A 20,821-nucleotide genomic window follows, 5' to 3' on the forward strand; every position below is an offset into this window, starting at 1 on the left:
TCTTTAGTTTTCTGCACTGCTGCCTTCTCTTCTACTATCCTTCATATCTATCAAAACAGCTCGTCAACTATCGATCTATCTAGGATTAAGAATGAGTAAAGAAAACCAAATATGACATGTTTTACCGAAAGTGACAGTTTTCATTAGACACTCGCGAAATGACAACTACCAGAACTTCAATAACAGACAAAATTTTAATCATCAGTATGTACAAAATTTTCAGCAACAGCAAACACATTTTGGCAACAATAGAGGTTTTTCGCAGCAACAGCAACAAAACCAGCCTGTTAGCATACCTAACCAACGATGTAACGTGCAAGGTCAACCAAGCTTTAATGTTTCGCCGCCTACACGTATAGCGTCGGTTCCGCCAAATAGTAACGCATAACAACAAGGAAATCACTACGTACAGAAAACACTTCATTTTAACTCGTGCCGCAACGCGTCGTATACTAATGACTATCATGACAGGCGTAAAAGTAATGAGCACAATTTTCAGCGTACGTTTAATAAAGGTCGGTCTTACCAGCAGCAAAATCAACCACAACAACAGATTATCATGAATGAACCAGACAGTCGGTATCATCCCGAAAGTAATACGTCAGGAAGAAATAACAGAACAGTACAAATAGTTGAAATGCCACAGCATCCTCCCGAAAATAACAGTACGTCAGAAAGAATTTGACTAGATACAGTGCAGAATTAATCTTCCAGCAACGCAAGCAATACTTTTGACACAGAGAATCTTGTTGAGGAAAATGTAATAACTTTTGACGACATCCGATACACACTTTTGCATGAAAGACAGAATCACAACGTATGTAGACGCAGTCTTATTTCAGAAGCTAACTGGTCTGAACACAATCTGATTCTTGAACAACTGTTACGAACTTTTCGTGCACAAGGACTCACAGTTAATCTTAGCAAATGGCACTTTGGCAAAACTTCTATAAAATTTATTGGACATGTAATTTCAGCAGAAGGCATAGCGCCTGAGCCGGAAAAACTTCAAGCTTTGCGTGACATTACTGTACCTACGACGAAGAAACAATTACGCAGCTTTCTGGGATTAATTAACTTTTTTCGTACATTTGTTCATTACTCAGCTTTAGACACCCCTAGATTATGTCAATTGACAGGTAAAAACACTATTTGGTTCTGGGATAGCCAAGCGCAGTCTGAGTTTGTTAATTTGAAACATGCCTTGTTGAATGCAGCTCTTTTATCGCACCCAGATCTTACTAGAAATTTTTCCATTGCCACCGATAGTTCTAACACCTCTTTAGGCGTACACATTTTTCAGGAAATTGAAGAAGACGATACTACAGTAATTAAATACATCGCCTTTGCGAGTCGCACCCTGTCACCTGCTGAGCGCAATTATTCTGTTACAGAACTTGAAACATTATGTGTTGTATGGGCATATACGAGATTTAGGCATTTTCTTTATGGAAGACATAAGACCGTTTACACAGATCATACAGCTATCCAGTTTTTACTTTCCGCTAAATTTACACACGACAGATTAAGCAGATGGAAACTTTATTTACAGGAATTTAATTTTACAATTGTTCATATTCCCGGTACGCAAAATATTATAGCAGACGCACTGTACGTTCTCTCAGCAACAATCAGCAAGACTTCGCAACCAACTTCTGCCAAGTAAATTTTAGCGTCATGTATATTCAACAAGATGCATTTGAAAATTTCATTTCGGCGTCATTACGAGACATAGTACAAGAGCAGAGTAAAGACAACGTATGGAAAGAAATTAAACACCTTTGGCAAGATAGGAATAATGTTACCATTAGAAACCATTACACTGTACGCAATAACATTCTGTTTCGCCGCTCCCACCCTGACAGCGACAACTGGTTACTATGCATTCCTGACGAACTTGTTAACAAATTAATCTGGTACACTCATTTAAGTTACGCACATTACGGAGCCAGAAAATGTTTTCTTATACTGAGACAGAACTGTTATTTTGCCAACATGGAGAAACGTATTCGACGAGTTTTAGCGTCATGTAAAATCTGCCAGAAAGCTAAGTCAGACCCGACTTCACATATTCCTCCGTTACATCCCATTGTACCTGTTAAATTGAGACACATGGCCGCTGTAGACATTTTTGGTCCGATTCCCAGATCTAATAGAGGTTTTTGCTACATCTTTGTCGCTGTTGAACTCACTTCGAAATTTGTTACCTTCACTCCACTACGCAAAGCTACTGCTAAATCTGTTTCGAAAGCATTTGTAAAACATTTTCTATTTCATGTCGGGCATGTATTGAAAGTAATTTCCGACAATGGATCACAGTTTCGATCTGCTATATGGACACGTATGTTACGAGCAAGAAACACTTCTCCTATCTATATATCGAAGTATCACGCTTCTTCGATCCCTTGTGAACGTCTAATGAAAGAAATTGGTAAACTGTGTAGAATATACTGCCATAAAAGACATATTGATTGGGACACACACATACTCTCATTCCAGGATGTAATTAATTCCATACCAAATGAATCTACTGTGCTATCTCCGACTGTTATATTGAAAAATGTTGAACCACCTAACAAAATTAAAGAATTAGTAACCTTTCCTACATCGCGTCGACTACGCCACCATTAAATAATTGACATTGCGCTGAACAACATCAAACGTGCCGCAGAGCGCCGGAGAAGACAGCAGAAACAGATTTGTACACGCCGTGACTTTCACACGCGACAGAAGATATCGGTACGTACACACTATTTATCCAACAGAGGAAAGAGTAGATGCAGTAAATTTGAGCTTCTATACGCAGGTCCATATCGAATTCGCAGCATTCCTCACCCCAATGTTCTACACGTCGAAACTTTGAGAACCAGAAAAAGCAAGGGCAATAACCATGTATCAAATATTAAACCCTTTATTGAATGAACATACTTTATGATTTATCACACTGTAATGCCATTTCCTGATTGTTTATATGACCACTTATGCAATTATATTTATATGAACACTTCCGGATGATTATCATATTTTTTCCTGGCAATTGCCCGGCAAGGTAAGGTTAGCAGGTCGCTTTTCTTGTCGTTATATATCAGACCGTGCATATTTTCCATTTTTCGTGTATGTATGATTGTTTTCCTGTTTTGTTTGTATGCACTACGAAATCTCTAAGATATAACAAACACCAGTTGACTTTGACATTTTTACTTATGATATCTCAACATCGTGACTATTTTAAATTTTTTTGCTACTACATTATGATACTCTGTGTACATTTTTTTTTTTGCACTTGAAAACTGTCTATGTTTTTGACATAATACGTTTTCTGTCATGCTATGCTGTATGCTTAATTATATCACTAGATACAAGTGTTTACTTAATGAGTATATGATTTAAATGCAAGATATTAATCCTTATTCATCATTTTCAGAAAGCAATAACGTGTAAAAGAAATAACTTAAACAAACCACAGTGGATTACTATGAGATGGGAATTTCACCTTCGGAATGAACGAAAGAAAATGCAGCATCTTGTCACGAAGAGTAAATGGATCAGAATTAACAAACATTAACAAGAATATACTATACACATCATATGATAGCAGTCTTAACTAATTATTTTTCTTTCAGAATACGAGGCGATTGATGCAGGCTCTGAGACAGAACTACACATCTTAGTTTTAGTGATGAAATATGCTAGAAATAAGAAACTCTATACTATGAATAGTTGTATGAAGTAAATGGTAATATGAATAATGAATAATGAAGTGTCTTTTTTGCAAATGATAATGAATGGTGATGAATAGTTACATGAAGAATATGCTAATATGAATAATGAAGTTTTTCTTTGCAGGTGATGATAGTAATGAAGTTATGGTAATATGAATAATGAAGTTTTTCCTTGCAGATGAGAATAATGATGAAGTTTATATATTTACTATTAGTTAAGAGATGCTGTGTAGTTATTTAAGTATTTGTTGCAGTTCGTTTTCACAGTATGTCTTATGTCGCATGGTATAATGACTGAATGTTTTGGAAAGGACAGCTAGAGTACATACATATTGAGTACACGTTTCATTACCTGTTAATTCGAAGTTCACTACTTTTCAGCATAATATGCGTTTCTTCTTTCAGCTGAATAATCCATTTTGTATTTTTTCCAGGAGAAGCTATTCATGAAATTAATGTGCTATAAGCAGTTAGTCATTAAACCTGTTCTAGTACTTGCATTTTATTTTACCCATTTGTGTGTATCATTCATGAATGTGATCACATATACTCTACTTGTTTCATAACCTTGCTACAGCTGACTCATGACGAATGACGTTATTAATCCTCATTTCCAGCAATAAGTCAAAAGCTAATATTTTCATGCCCCAGCAATTAATTATCGATCTCAACGCAATGCATTGCTAGCACAAAAAAAATGTGTTACCAGTCCCAAATAATGCTACCAGTTTAAGAGATATTTCTAGTTCTAAATATAATGCAAATTTCTCAGATGTATTAATCCATTATATCAATGTATTATTGGACCACAGACCTTCAGTAATAGTTACATTGTGTTACATTTTAAATATGTCCTGTGTCACTTGAATGATAAGTTCTGAGTAATACTGAATAATGTTTTGTAATAATGCATATATGCTATGCCAATAATTAACTCTCATTTTGAATGATGACTTCTGAATAATACTGAATAATGTTTTATAAAACCATATGAATACATTGTAACTGGCCTATGAGTGCCAATAATTACCACAATCAGATGAGTTATGAATAGTGTTTTGTAATATTCAATACTTGCTATATGTTTTGTAATTGGCCAATGAATGCCAATGATTACTATAATTAGATGAATTATGTAAATGCTATGCCATTAATTAACTCTTGCTTTGAATGATCACTTATGAATAAGGCATAAAAATGGTTTGTAACTGGCCAATGAGTGCCAATATTTACTGTAATCAGATGACTTATGAATAATGTTATGTAGTACTCCATACATAGTACAGAAATGTTTAGTAACTAAGCAATGAGTGCGTACAATTACTCAAATCGGTTGATAGACTAGTGTAATTCTCAATGATGACTAGCATAAGACTTAATGTCCTTCACTTTCTGACCTAATTACCAGAAATTACTGCAATATCCGTTGGTCCTGTCCATCCTCATGATCATGGAGCACTATATTTGGATTTTGCACTAATTCTACGTTGGTGAAAGAGTATGGATTCTACAAGAGTGTGGTGTTGACATATCATGCTGTCCACCACCTTGAACGATGGAGATGTTATTATGGTCTCACTGTTTGGTGTACCTAATGTACTACCAGATTAATACATTGAATATTAATATAACATTTCAGTGTCTTGGCTACACTGATTAATACTTCAGGGAAGAGAACTTCAGATTGTCTCACTTGGTGTTGTGCTTCTGTAGAAAGATATGAACTTTCAGTGCAGCTACGTGCAACCTACTGTGCTACAACCATGATGTAATCCTTCCCTTTCCTTTCCTAGTTCTTGTAAAATGGTAAAAATATATACAGTGCGTGTGCACTTTATGTCATTTGTTAATATGTTTTGTACTCATTGCGTATCCTAGTTCTTGTAAAATGGTAAAAATATATACAGTGTGTGTGCACTTTATGTCATTTGTTAATATGTTTTGTACTCATTGCGTATACATTTTGTGATTTCTTGACATGTTCTGTACTCAGTGCATGTGCCCTCTATTTTATTTCATGTTCTGCACTTATATATATGTACATACTCTGTGACTATAAAATTAGTTAATTAAGTAGATTATAGAAAAATTTGTTGCTCATGGCAAGTCAAATTGACTCACCATAGCTGCCAAATTTTTGCCCCCCCCCCCAGTGGAGGGTTATGTAAGAGGTCCGAGAAGATGTAATTTCGATGTATTGCTCATGCGCTGCCTGCGATATGCAAGGTATAAGAGAATCGCTGACCAGAGAGCAGTGTTGACTGAGTAGGAACTGTGTAGCTGTAGCAGTAAGTTGTTGCTAGTGGCTAGTCTGCAGTCTGCTCTGGTCTGGTATAGTGTATCGTGTAGGCTGGGCCAGTCGCAGTGCAGCGATGACGGAGCCTGAGCATTAATGTATAAGGTAAATAGCAGCCTCGCGCATATCTAGTAATGTTATCTGAACTCCCATGTAAATGTTACGGACGTTAATGTATATCAACGGGGACAAGTGAAAATGTGTGCCCCGACTGGGACTCGAACCCAAGATCTCCTGCTTACATGGCAGACGCTCTATCCATCTGAGTCACCGAGGGCACGGAGGATGGCGCAACTGCAGGGACTATCTCGCGCACGCTTCCCGCGAGACCTATATTCTCACCTTGTATATCCACACACTACATTCGTAGTGTCCCACCCCAAAACACTCATTACTCGTGGAAGACATTCTTACCAAGTCCCGTAAGAGTTCGGGGAATATGTGTGCATCCGCACAGAAGAAGAAGGTCATGACCGATGTTGCCAGAAATATATACTTATATGGATATGGTGTCTGTCCTATCGGACTTGTCCGAAAGGAGCACACATTTTCACCTATCCCCGTTGATATACATCAACGCTCGTTAGCAGCTGAGGGTATTATGATAATTCTTATTTCGCTTGTGTGATGAGCTACGCCACCTCCGTACCGTATTATTAGAGTCGTTCGCCGTGCCTTATATGCGGCGCGTGCTAGAGAAAATGAGGAGCCGGAAGAAACTGTTGAAGAAAGAGGAATGGTCGCTTTGCCATACGTAGGCGGTGTTTCTTCGAAAAATGTGGAAGTTTGAGTTTAGTTTCTAGGGGACCAAACTGCTGAGGTCATCGGTCCCTAGTCTTACACACTACGTAATGTAACTTAAACTAACTTGCGCCAAGGACAACACACACTGTAAGTAGGATGTTTATATTTTCTTATTGGCAACGTTACATAGCGCTCTGTATGAAAATCACTGGCTGTGCTGTGTGCAGCCTGTGGCTAGTTTGCATTGTTGTCTGCTATTGTAGTGTTGGGCAGCGGCAGCTGGATGTGAACAGCGCGTAGCGTTGCACAGTTGGAGGTGAGCCGCCAGCAGTGGTGGATGTGGGGAGAGAGATGGCGGAGTTTTGTAATTTGTCATGAACTGCTATATATATATATTATGACTATTAAGGTAAATATATTGTTTGTTCTCTATTAATATCTTTCATTTGCTAACTATCCCTATCAGTAGTTAGTGCCTTCTGTAGTATGAATCTTTTATTTAGCTGGCAATAGTGGCGCTCGCTGTATTGCAGTAGTTCGAGTAATGAAGATTTTTGTGAGGTAAGTTATTTGTGAAAGGTATAGTTTAATGTTAGTCAGGGCCATTCTTTTGTAGGGATTTTTGAAAGTCAGATTGCGTTGCGCTAAATAATATTGTGTGTCAGGTTAAGCTCAGTCTTGTATAATTGTTTTAAGGGGACGTTTCATATATGCTTAGACATTATTTATTCTGTTTTGTTTTAATGCTAATGTGTGAAGTGGATGTTTCAATAATTATTCTGATCGTTTATGTATTTACTTATGTCATAATTCCTGTAACACTGATGTAAATGTTTATTTCTATTCTGTTGTAAAGCCTGTACTACCAATGTTATCTGTATTGTTATGTTCTTTAATTATGTATTTTGTACCTTTGTAATTGTATTCTCATGTTATAAAATGGTAATTGACACCAGTTCATCATATTAGTAACTTGTAAGTTACATTTCACTGCACACATTTCCGTTGGTCATAGTATATGGACAATATGTGAGAAGTAGGGACTGTTAGTGTTTGCACGTGTGTTGATAATTCAGCAAGGGACTGGATAACAGCATTGCTGGTTCTAAGGACAATTCCAAAAAATTTGTGAGTGCACAAGTGGTGGTTTATGGACTTGCTATATTCTCCGCAAGACTCTTCGATGGTGAATGTGCACCTGCACAGTCGCAACAGATGACTGCTGGCCGTCTCTACATGGACTACAGTGGGTCTGCACGTTTGATGGCCCACCAATATCGTAATCTCTACCAGGACTACAGTGGGTCTACTCTATGATGACCTACCTACCAATCTTCTTCAAAACGTCGAATGACTCTGCTGTGGGTTTGCTCTGTTGTGGCCCATTACCTGTCAGCATGTCAAGAGTCAGCTCTGTCTTTCAGTTGGAAGGACAACACTACTTCTTCAAGACTGCATGGAAATCCACTACTTCCGTGTGCATTGTCTTTTACTGCTCAGACTTAGAAAAAAAAAAACACTGAAATTTTACTGTGATGAACAATCTGGACTGTCTTTAAGGACTGTGAGAAAATTTTAGCTTTTGACCAACATTGTATAAATAAGTGTGTGCATTTGATATCTTTGTTATTGTAATTATGAAAAATTTTTTCAAATCATTATTGGCCACTGCCCAAAACGATTTGTAAAATTTTTTTGTGGGGAGCATGGGGGCTATGTAAGTAGGATGTTTATATTTTCTTATTGGCAACGTTACGTAGCGCTCTGTATGAAAATCACTGGCTGTGCTGTGTGCAGCCTGTGGCTAGTTTGCATTGTTGTCTGCCATTGTAGTGTTGGGCAGCGGCAGCTGGATGTGAACAGCGCGTAGCGTTGCACAGTTGGAGGTGAGCCGCCAGCAGTGGTGGATGTGGGGAGAGAGATGGCGGAGTTTTGTAATTTGTCATGAACTGCTATATATATATATATATATATATATATATATATATATATATATATATATATATATATATATATATATATATATATAATGACTATTAAGGTAAATACATTGTTTGTTCTCTATTAATATCTTTCATTTGCTAACTATCCCTATCAGTAGTTAGTGTCTTCTGTAGTTTGAATCTTTTATTTAGCTGGCAATAGTGGCGCTCGCTGTATTGCAGTAGTTCGAGTAATGAAGATTTTTGTGAGGTAAGTTATTTGTGAAAGGTATAGTTTAATGTTAGTCAGGGCCATTCTTTTGTAGGGATTTTTGAAAGTCAGATTGCGTTGCGCTAAATAATATTGTGTGTCAGGTTAAGCTCAGTCTTGTATAATTGTTTTACGGGGACGTTTCAACACAGCCATGCCCGAGGGAGGAGTCGAACCTCCGACAGGGGCAGCTGCGCGGACCGTGGCGAGACGCCCTAGACCGCTTTCTTCGAAAACAGGAAGGTTATAGGAGAAACAAAGTGAAATAATTCGTTTGTACGACAACGAATCTCAGAGTTCTTTTAGTTCTTGGTTTAAGACGGCCTGGTGCCTAGGAGATTCTCTGTAGATGCGGGATCTCATACATTGGACGAACTTGTCGTACCCTGGAGGACAGATGTGTTGGACATCGACGAAGTACAACTGTGGACCAAAAAGACGAATCTACAGTGGCCTAGCATTGCCTCAGTACAGGACTTTGCATGGGATACAAGTACACCGAAATTCTGTCGTCCGCGTCTTCGTACTGTGACAGCGTTATTAAAGAAGCAGCAGAAATTCGCAGCTCGACTGCTTTGCTTGACAGGGACACAGGATTCCACTCAACACGGCATGAGATCCAACGCTGGCCATTTTAAAAATTACTGCGAACACAAAACAAAAATGTTGGTCTTACGAGGGATGACGCTGCGGTCGCTGACTTAGATATTTGTTTGACAACGACGGGGACGGGCACACGTCAGCGCAGACACATGTTCCGGAAAGCAGCTCCCGACAGAGGGCACTGGGGTGGCCGACGGCAGCGTACAATGTAATTGACAGCCTCTGTGCGTGCGTTCATCGTCCGACAGGTAGCGTAGCTGTCCCTTTCGCTACCGATCTGCATGCCTGTGCTTTCCGAAATTTGGCGCGTTCACGCCTGCGCAGTTTTGTTCTCTGACTGTCGTAATTAGCAGGCTTCGGTCACAGCCTGAGATTTGTGTTCGCTGCACGAAGATGTCATTAGTTGTGCCGACGAAATATTGTGGAATTTTCACGACATCAGACGTCTAGCCCGATAACCGTATTTGCAACTAGTCTGTCGGGAAAGCCTCGAGCAACACAATATGCACATGTTTTGGCAACTATGTACCTCTACTGTACTAGACCATGTTAAGGAGAACCACACCAAATGATTCTGTTAGTGTCGTGATGACTCTTTGGTGCTACCAGAAGCAGTAGTTTGAGCTGTGTATGTCTCTCTTGGCTGATGATAATCCAGAAGAACAGACATTCCCCATCGATTCAATTACACTATGTTGGGCGTTATAGCCCGAAGAAAAAAATCGCAACACCAAAGAGTAATTAATGTAGAGTATTGAAATTTCGGGAACACATTGGTCTAGGTAAGAAATTTAAGTTATGAACATTGCAGGATCACAGGTTAATATTATTGCGAGATAGGTCATTGCAAATGTGAAATGTTTGTACATTAATAATCGATGTAACCGGTAGAATGTTGAAAGCAAGCATGCAAAACGTGCATGCACTGTGTTGCACAGATGTCGGATGTCACTTTGTGGGATGGAATTCCATGTCTATTGCACTTGGTCGGTCAGTAATGGGACGGTTAATGCTGTCTGTGTGTGACGCTGGAGTTGCTGTCCGATGATATCCCTTATGTGCTCGACTGGAGACGGATCTGGTGATCGGACAGGCCAAGGCGTCATACCGACACTCTGTAGAGCATGCTTGATAGCAGCAGAGATCCGTCGACTAGCGTTATCCTGTTGAAAAACACCCCCTGGAATGCTGTTAACGAACGGCAGCACAACATTTCAAATCACCAGATTAATTTACAAATTTGCAGTCATGGTGCGTGGGATTACGATGAGAGCGTACCCCAGACCACAACCACAGCAGTAGGTCCCGTGTGACTATCACGCAGACAGACTGGTTGCAGGACCTCAACTAGCCGCTTTCTAACTAACACACGCCTATCGCTAGCACCGAGGCAGAACCAGCTTTTATCAGAAAGCGCAACAGACCTCCACTGTGCCTTCCAATGAGTTCTCACTTGACATTAATGAACTCGCAATCGACGGTGGTTTGGGGTCGGTGGAAAGTACAGCACAGGGCATCTGGCTCGGAGCTGCCTTTAAAGTAACCGATATGTAACACTTCGTTGTGTCACTGTGGTGTCAACTCCTTCTCACTTTGTTACTGCAGGTGCTTTGCGTTGCACAAGAGCCATACGCCGAAACGATGGTTATTTCTCTCGTTGTGCCACGCGGCCATCCAGAGCCATATTGGACCGTACATTCCCGTGACCACCGCTGCGAGCAGTCATGTACAGTGACTGTATTCCAGCCAAGTCTTTCTGCAGTATCGTAAAAGGAACATCCAGCTTCTCGTAGCCGTAACAGCGCCACTTGATGCGACTGGCCCGAAATTTGAATAGGTAATCATCTTTCATGAGGAATTATTGAATAGGATTGGGGAGAAGAGAAGTTTGTGGCACAACTTGACTAGAAGAAGGGATCGGTTGGTAGGTCATGTTCTGAGGCATCGAGGGATCACAAATTTAGCATTGGAGGGCAGCGTGGAGGGTAAAAATCGTAGAGGGAGACCAAGAGATCAATACACTAAGCAGATTCAGAAGGATGTAGGTTGCAGTAGGTACTGGGAGATGAAGAAGCTTGCACAGGATAGAGTAGTATGGAGAGCTGCATCAAACCAGTCTCAGGACTGAAGACCACAACAACAACAACAATCATCTTTCAGATGTAAACACACACCCTTCCAGCTTTAGTTTGTGTCACACAACTCCTTCTTGGTGTTGCGATTTTTTTCTTTTAGTGTATCAGTACTACTGCTGTTTCTAGTCATTTCCTGAAATGAAATGTGTAAGAACCATGATGCTAGGCTGGATAGACAAGTTCCAATTTTTTTGGGTCGCCCCTACCTATTGTAAGGTAACTAGTCCTTTCATTTAAGCTTCTCTGAATATCCATTTAATTTTGTATTGCTGAGAGGTCCCTGCACATCTGAACCTGAATATGAGGAATGAGCCACATAAATTGGTACTCCTAATATCATCTAAGAATCATGACGCCGAAAAAATGTTTTGTCGCGAACAGTGAAGCTCCCAGCAAGTTTACTGAAGTGAGAAAATTTTGCCATCCTAATTTTCGTTATGACTTACACACTGCTAGTTTAAGGCGGATGGGCGCTGTATGATTGAACGAAGCTTTATCTGCAGCTCAGTAATGGAACGAGACATACGTCTCCTTGTTATACACACATGGAGAGCTAAACGAGCTTAGGAAATAATCCTTGTTATCTACATCTACACCACCTGACCAAAAGAGTCCAGACACCTATTATTGGACATTAATATGAAGTGTGTCCATCTTCTACCTTTATGGCAACTTGAAATCTGCTGGAAAGGAATGGCAGCCCATTCTTCCTCAGTAGCCCAATCCTAAGGAGGCAGTGTTGTTGGACACTGGAGTCAGGACCGAAATCGATGTTGTAAATCATCCCAACGGTGTTCTTTAGTTTCAGATGAGCACTCTAGATAGTCAGTTCACTTCAGGAGTGTTGTTGTTCACAAACCAGTGCGTCACAAATCGTGTTTTACGAAAGGGTGTCTTGTCATACAAATACAATCGTCGTCGCCGACATGTTTCTCTACTGTGTACGTTAAAATGTGTTCATATCTTTACACATTTAGGGTAATAATGGAACCACACCCTGACCACAACCCTCCCCCCCCCCCCCTCACATACCACTTCCCCTGTACTTCGTTACTGGCACTAAAGGGGATGGCAAGTAACGTTCTATATCTATTCTCCAAATCGCAATTCTTCCATCGTACTGCCGTAAGGTATAGCGTGATTTCAGATTCATTGGTTCCGAGTCATCCACTGTCGAGTACCGTCGGTCTTTGCACTACGTCAAGCGTCGATTGACTACGGAATTGTGTGACTTCTGAGGAGCTGCTCGGCCACTTTAGTCCGCTCTTCTTAACTCCCGGCTCTCGGTCTTTGTGTTAGTTGGACTGCTGGTAGGACTTTGTAACTCACGAGTGATTCCTTAAGCTGATTCCATGCGATTTTTTACAGCCACTCGCCGTAATGTTCGACGGTACCTCTCCGTGAGTATATGGTGTCTTGCAGGTTTTGGTATAGTGACAGTAATTCCTTCGCGTCTCCACTTTACAGTCACATCACCTACAGCTGACTTGGGCAACTGTAGAAGGGTATAAATGCCCCTGATGGATTTCTTATTAAAGTAACATCCAATAACTGGTCCACACTCGAAGTCACTGTTCTCTCTTGATGGATCCGTCCTACTGTTAGTGCTTCTCTACTAATAAACCAGTACTCCTCGACTCATTTATAATTGGCGTGTCTGCCTCACGTGACACATAATGATGAAATCTGCATTACGTAGGGCTGTATGGATACTGTAGATCCGATCTATACTCATTGGCATGGGTACTGAATGATAAGATGATTATGTAAGTCTGCAGGCTTTCGTGGCCACTGTCATTGGGGTTAAAATCTTCTAGATTGTTAGGCCACATCATATTTATTCTAAACGACAGACGTTTTGACACCTCAGCTGGGACTTTCTTCAGGATATTGTGGCAGCCACTGTTGGTCAAACACTGTCAGAGACCTGAGACATGTTCTCTTATAAAGGAGACTTTTCCTGTGCATGTACTGGAGAAGTAGGATTATAGGTTACAATTCTTGTGGGTATCATTGGTGGGCCAACAACATTGGTTACAAAGGGATTCTTCCCGAAGTTAGTGAGTAGTTATCGGTTAAAATTCCTCCTGCTACTTTTGGTGGGCCATCATCGTTGAAGAGAAGTGCAAGGGGGAAGCTAGGGAGGGTAAAAGAGCCCTGTAAGTCACCTTTGCGGACAATAGTATCTTGCATGTACACTCCCCCTCTCTTGCTCTGCCCATTTCGTCTCTAATCAACGATGATCGTCCGCCATAAGCGATAGTTTGATACGGTTCCCCACAGTCGTTTAAAGAACAAACTAAGAGCATATGGACTACCAGACCAATTGTGTGATTGGATTGAAGAGTTTATAGATAACAGAACGCAGCATGTCATTCTCAATGGAGAGAAATCTTCCGAAGTAAGAGCTATTTCAGGTGTGCCTCAGGAAAGTGTCGTAGGACCGTTGCTATTCACAATATGTATTACTGACCTTGTGGATGACATCGGAAGTTCACTGAGGCTTTTTGCGGATGATGCTGTGGTGTATCGAGAGGTTGTAACAATGGAAAATTGTACTGAAATGCAGGAGGATCTGCAGCGAATTGACGCATGGTGCAGGAAATGGCAATTGAATCTCAATGTAAACAAGTGTAATGTGTTGCGAATCCATAGAAAGAAAGATCATTTATCATTTAGCTACAATATAGCAGGTCAGCAACGGGAAGCAGTTAATTCCATAAATTATCTGGGAGCAGGCATTAGGAGTGATTTAAAATGGAATGACCATATAAAATTAATCGTCTGCAAATCAGATGCTAGACTGAGATTCATTAGAAGAATACTAAGGAAATGCAGTCCGAAAACAAAGGAAGTAGATTACAGTACACGTGTTCGCCCACTGGTTGAATACTGCTCACCAGTGTGGGATCGTTACAGGATCATTTAGTAATCGCGAAAGCGTTACGGAGATGATAGATAAACTCCAGTGGAAGACTCTGCAAGAGAGACGCTCAATACCTCGGTACGGGCTTTTGTTAAAGTTTCGAGAACATACCTTCACCGAGGAGTCACGCAGTGTATTGCTCCACGTATATCTCGCGAGGAGACCATAAGGATAAAATCAGAGAGACTAGAGCCCCCACAGAGGCATACCGACAATCTCTCTTTCCACGAACATAACGAGACTGGAGTAGAAGGGAGAACCAATAGAGGTACTCAAGGTACCCTCCGCCACACACCGTCAAGTGGCTTGCGGCGTATGGATGTGTGGGAACAATACCTTTCTAAACAATGAACTTAGCCCGCCAATGGTAGCCACAAGAATTTTACCCAATAATCCGACATCTACAGCGCAAGCACGGGAAAATTCCCATTTAAATGAGAAAGTGACTCTAGTCTCTGACAGTGTTCGGTCACGTGGACATCCTGAAGGAGATCCCAGCTGAGGGGTCAAAACATCGACAGCTTAGAAGAAATACGATGTGGCCTGACAACACAGAACATTTTAATTTCAATCAGAACATTGTTTCCCCATAGTGACAAACTTGCTGCCAGGTGACGGATAAACTGCTGCAAAGTGATATTATGCCCATCAGGCTCCAGATGGTAAAGTCCAATGGTCTGTAAGCCACTTTACTTGGACATTTGGACGTAATGAGAGCGAGCGTTACCTCTCCGGCGTCCATCTCGGACTGGGTGAAGATGGTCTCGTTGTCGCTGCCGCTGATGATGAGCTGGCCGTGCTGCAGCGGCGCCGCCAGGTCGAGAAGCAGGCAGGCCACCTCGACCTCGGCGCGGCTGTCCAGGAAGGCGGCCACGCCGCTCGTGTTGATGCGCACCTGCGCCGACCCGCCCTCCTCCACCTGCAGCGTCGGCAGCGGCAGGAACTGCTCCAGCCCGCCGGACGACACGGAGATGTCCACGTCCACCACCTGCGGAGGGCGGTACTCTTTCAGTTACACCCACTGGCAACAACGGAGGGTCTTAACCGTACAGTCAATCGACATTGGGCTTTTTACGGATGAAGAACTGGTGCCAGTTACAAATGAATGGATATTACGAAGTCATGAAGTTCTCGTTACCATCTCGAAACTATAAAGATCCATTATCAATTTGTTCCTTGTTTGTAGGTTCATGGCTGTAGCCGTGGTATAAATTGAAGCCCCACGACACAGTAACACAGCACGCTGCTAGAAGTGCAAAAACAAAGTGGTGAGCCCAGCTACAAGTTAGCAGTGGGCTTCTCATGTTGTCCCAGCTCCTTAGACACTGTCTACGTTACTGTGGCGTGGGAGCTTCGTCGTACAACAAGACCACAGACATGTATCTACAAACAGATAAAAAATTAATTTACAAGCTTTATTTTTTATGCTGATATTTAAAAAGACTGCTCGTCATACACTACTGGCCATTAAAAAATGCTACACTACGAAGATGACGTGCTACAGACGCGAAATTTAACCGATAGGAAGAAGATGCTGTGATATGCAAATGATTAGCTTTTCAGAGCATTCACACAAGGTTGGCGTCGGTGGCGACACCTACAACGTGCTGACATAAGGAAAGTTTCCAACCGATTTCTCATGCACAAACAGCAGTTGACCGGTGTTGCCTGGTGAAACGCTGTTGTGATGCCTCGTGTAAGGAGGAGAAATGCGTACCATCACTTTTCCGACTTTGATAAAGGTCAGATTGTATCCTATCACGATTGCGGTTTATCGTATCACGACATTGCTGCTCGCGTTGGTCGAGATCCAATGACTGTTAGCAGAATATGGAATCGGTGGGTTCAGGAGGGTAATACGGAACGCCATCCCAACGGCCTCGTAACACTAGCAGTCGAGATGACAGGCATCTTATCCGTAACGGATCGTGCAGCCACGTCCCGCTTCCTGAGTCAACAGATGGGGACGTTTGCAAGACAACAACCATCTGCACGAACAGTTCGACGACGTTTGCAGCAGCATGGACTATCAGCTCGGAGACCATGGCTGCGGTTACCCTTGATCCAGGTTCTGTTTACAGCATCATGATGGTCGCATCCGTGTTTGGCGACATCGCGGTGAACGGACGTTGGAAGCTTGTATTGGTCATCGCCATACTGGCGTATCACCCTGCGTAATGGTATGGGGTGCCATTGGTTACACATCTCGGTCACCTCTTGTTCGCATTGACGGCACTTTGAACAGTGGACGTTATATTTCAGATGTGCTACGACCCGTATTCTACCCTTCATTCGATCCCTGCGAAACCCTACATTTCAGCAGGATGATGCACTACCGCATGTTGCAGGACCTGTACGGGCGTTTCTGGATACAGAAAATGTTCGACTGCTGCCCTGGCCAGCACATCCTCCTGATCTCTCATCAACTGAAAACTTCTGGTCAACGGTGGCCGAGCAACTGGCTCGTCACAATACGCCAGTCACTACTCTTGATGAACTGTGGTATAGTGTTGAAGCTGCAAGGGCAGCTGTACCTCTATACGCCATCCAAGCTCTGTTTGACTCAATGCCCAGGCGTATCAAGGCCGTTATTACGGCCAGAGGTGGTTGTTCTGGGTACTGATTTCTCAGGATCTATGCACCCAAATTGCGTGAAAATGTAATCAGATGTCAGTTCTGGTATAATATATTTGTCCAATGAATACTCGTTTATCGACTGCATTTCTTCTCGGTGTAGCAATTTTAATGGCCAGTAGTGTATGTGTTTGTGCTGAGTGTACCATGAAAGAAGCCTGTCGGTGGAGAAGAGTCCGTCCAAGGAGACTGGACTGAATCATTACTGTCCGGGAGACATTGCGGCTAAGCGACGGCACGGTACCCATGCTATGACCTCTTGGTATTAACTTGTTTTATTTCTGACACATTTAGATAACAAAACCATTTCCATCTGTCATTAAAACTGCACACAGGAGATCCATATAATGGACCCCTCCAATCCGTTCGCGCGTTTGATAGATTACAAGAAAACAGGTGAAGGCACCGGAGCTGGTGGAAAGCTCATAGTTTGCGAGCATGGTCTGTAGCCACGGTATGAACTAATCGTGGCAGGAAGTTCCATATGGGAGAATTCACGTAATGTGTTCAGCAGAAATGAACAGACTATATGAAACTGCAAGTTACGTAAAAATTCTTAATATAGTCACGTTGAGCAGAACATTACAACAATAACTCAACTGAAAGGATTTTGTTACTCTGGCAACTATCCCCAAGCAATTACTACTACTCGTTAAAGATTTCTTCTCTTTTAGAGTAGGTAGTAAGAGCGAAGATTGTACTGCACTAGCGTCCCACCGAAAGTGGCAGCTGTGACTCAAAATAAGTATTTCAGTGCAGTATGTGAGAAACTTTTTACGCTGCTATTCAGCAACAGCCCTTTCGTCTAAGTTGGAGTAGTGGTCACGTCATCTGAATGTCAGGGGGGACTTCAAACTAGTGTATAAGGGACGATCAAAAAGTTTCCATTCGAAGGCCGTACAGTCCGGAATCGGTATGCCAATCAGGAAAAATCACCATGAGGATTGATGTACTCCTCCCAAGGACGAACGAGGTTGAATCTGATGTAAAACACTATGTCCTGCTATGTGCAGAAGTCCGTAACTGCCTGATGCACACTCTCGTCGACCCTTCAAAGCCTTTTATAAGGAACCAGGCCGTCATAATCAACTGGGAAGATATCAGGACTATAGTGTGGGTGCTCGATTGTCCCACTCTTGAGATGGTGTTACTTCCCGGTTCGACTGGCGTCTTGTGTCGAATCTTGACCAGCGTGGAACTTAGAGCACCATTCCAAAATGATAGTTTTCGACGGACATGTTGCCCCATACTCAGTCTTTATTCTCCGATGTATGTGTACCGGTATTTGTCCTTCGGCAGCCAAGAAAAGAATATCACCCCCAAGGTGGTCCTGGTAATAACGTCGTCATAGTTCACGTTTTCGCACCACGTTAGAAAGACATGAATGCCATGTTAATCCCTTACTACATCTCGCTGCTTATATAACCAAATCGCTCTACGTTGCATATACGAGGGTGAGTCAAATGAAAACCTTAAATTTCTAATAACAAATCGAAATTTCGCGTCGTTATCCTGTAAGTTGGTAATCATGCTACAAACAGCGCGCAGAATGGCCTGTAGGTGGCAGCATAGTGCAGATGCATACATATCGTCGCAGTATCAGTATAAAGATGGCCGCCCCACTTGCGACTTGCACCGAGGAAGAACAGCGTTCTGTTATTCGCTTTTAGCGTAGTGAAGGTGTGAAACCTACTGAAATTCATCGACGAATGAAGGTTCAATATGGTGATGCATATTTGTCACAGCGGCAAGTCTATGAATGGAGTAGGAGGTACGCAAATGGTGTGACTTCAGTGAACGATGCTCCTCGTCCAGGTCAGGCACAACGAGTTGTGACTCCACAGAACATTGCAGCAGTTGAAGCCATAGTGAAGGAAAAACACTGAATGACACTGCAGCAGGTTTACAGTTTGGTCATGGGTCAGCACACTACATTGTGCATGATGTGCTCCAGTTTCACAAAGTGTCTGCAAGATGGGTGCCACGGCAGCTGACCCCTGAAATGAGAGAACGTCGTGTTGATGCTTGTGAAGAACTTCTTCGGCGCTTTGAACGAGTAGGTGACGGCTTCCTTGCAAGAATCGTTACTGCGGACAAAACCTGTGTTCACTTCCAGCAATGGGAAACGAAGAGTGCGAGCAAGGAATGGCACCATTCCTCATCACCAAAACCAAAGAAGCTTCGAACAGAACCACCAGCAGGGAAGGTTTGGGAGGAAAAAGCCGTCATTTTGGAGCATTAAATGCCTAGAGGGACCACTGTCACCAGTGCATCATACACAGATCTCCAAAAATCATCTGCGGCCTGCAATCAAAACAAAGCGAGGTGGATTGCTGTCAGCAGGTGTCCTTTTGCAACATGTCAAAGAAAGGCCCCAAACTGCCCGTACAACAGTTGCAACAATCACAGAACTGCATTTTGAGTGTCTTCCTGATCCACCATACTCACCAGACCTTGCCACAAATGATTTCCATATGTTTGGACCACTCAAAGGCGCAATTTCAGGAAAGAAGTTCCGGTCTGATGAAGAGGTACGCCACGCGGTGAATGAGTGGTTGCGCGGACTGCCAAAAGAATTTTTTTGTAAAGGAATTATGCACTTTGTAAGCTCCGGAGGACATTGAGCATGGGGGAGATTATGTTGAAAAGTGATACAGCTTTGTACCACTTCTGCAGAATAAATAATATTTAAAAAAAATATTTAATGTTTTTATTTGACTCACCCTCGTAGGCTACAGGAATGCCCTTAAACGGAAACTTTGTCATCTACCTTATAGTTTAGCGGCATACGTATGCACAATGTAGGTGCGGATTAAAAGACTCATCTACTTTTCCAAGCAGTGACATAGAAAAAAATACTTAAACAAAAAATGGTTTTGGCAATCATCTCAGAACAGTTAAATATCACACTTATTAAACTGAATTAAATGGAAGACAGCACTAAATTTCATACACTGCATAAACATGTTACTTCTTTGTAATGTTTTTAGGAGTCATATCTGCGCAGGAACGAGATTAGAGAACTAATGTCCGATCATCAATTATTGTGATAAGCACAGAAATTAAATTAACAGTTTCGTTCCCTCTCTCGAATTTAAATTTATTGCTGCTCAGACTGTGATATGGAACGAAAACAGGTGAACACTGGAACACGAACGTTTCGGTCTCGTTGCAGGAATTTGGTTCGTGCTAAGTTACTCTCCAATACGCTTTTCTAAGAACTGAGAATAGTATAGAGTTACCGAAAACCACTAAAGATTTCACAGGCAAAATATAGTAGTACAAATACGAGATCCTGAAGTTTAGTGGTAGTTACTTACATGGCCCAAGATTGACTCGGCGAAGTCGGCGCGTATGTCGACAGCGAAAGAGTCGTTGGTGGAGAGCCCGAAGAACTTGTGCGTGTTCTCGTACCAGACGCGGCTCTCGTTGACGTCACGCTGAGTGAAGTTGTCCGCCAGCTGCAGCTGCCTTTGGGCACCCTGTGCGCCGCTGCACACACACGCCATGGGCGAACGCGTCAGTACAGTAAAACTGCGAACTCTTTTGTCATACGCGTCAGGTACAC

The 20,821-nt window shown here is 42.0% G+C and overlaps 1 protein-coding gene across 1 annotated transcript in view; it reads right to left on the minus strand.

Annotated features, from left to right (window-relative positions):
* LOC126188743 (chondroitin sulfate proteoglycan 4) overlaps positions 1 to 20,821 on the minus strand; it is a 589,355-nt gene that overhangs the window by 18,462 nt on the left and 550,072 nt on the right. Inside the window, exons 21-22 of the mRNA XM_049930352.1 lie at positions 20,574 to 20,745; positions 15,347 to 15,607 (exon numbers count right to left, since the gene is read on the minus strand). Coding sequence (XP_049786309.1) covers positions 15,347 to 15,607; positions 20,574 to 20,745 — 433 coding nt within the window. The remainder of the gene's footprint in view (positions 1 to 15,346; positions 15,608 to 20,573; positions 20,746 to 20,821) is intronic.

This window comes from Schistocerca cancellata, chromosome 5, assembly GCF_023864275.1.
Source record: "Schistocerca cancellata isolate TAMUIC-IGC-003103 chromosome 5, iqSchCanc2.1, whole genome shotgun sequence".
NCBI classification, from domain to species: domain Eukaryota; kingdom Metazoa; phylum Arthropoda; class Insecta; order Orthoptera; family Acrididae; genus Schistocerca; species Schistocerca cancellata.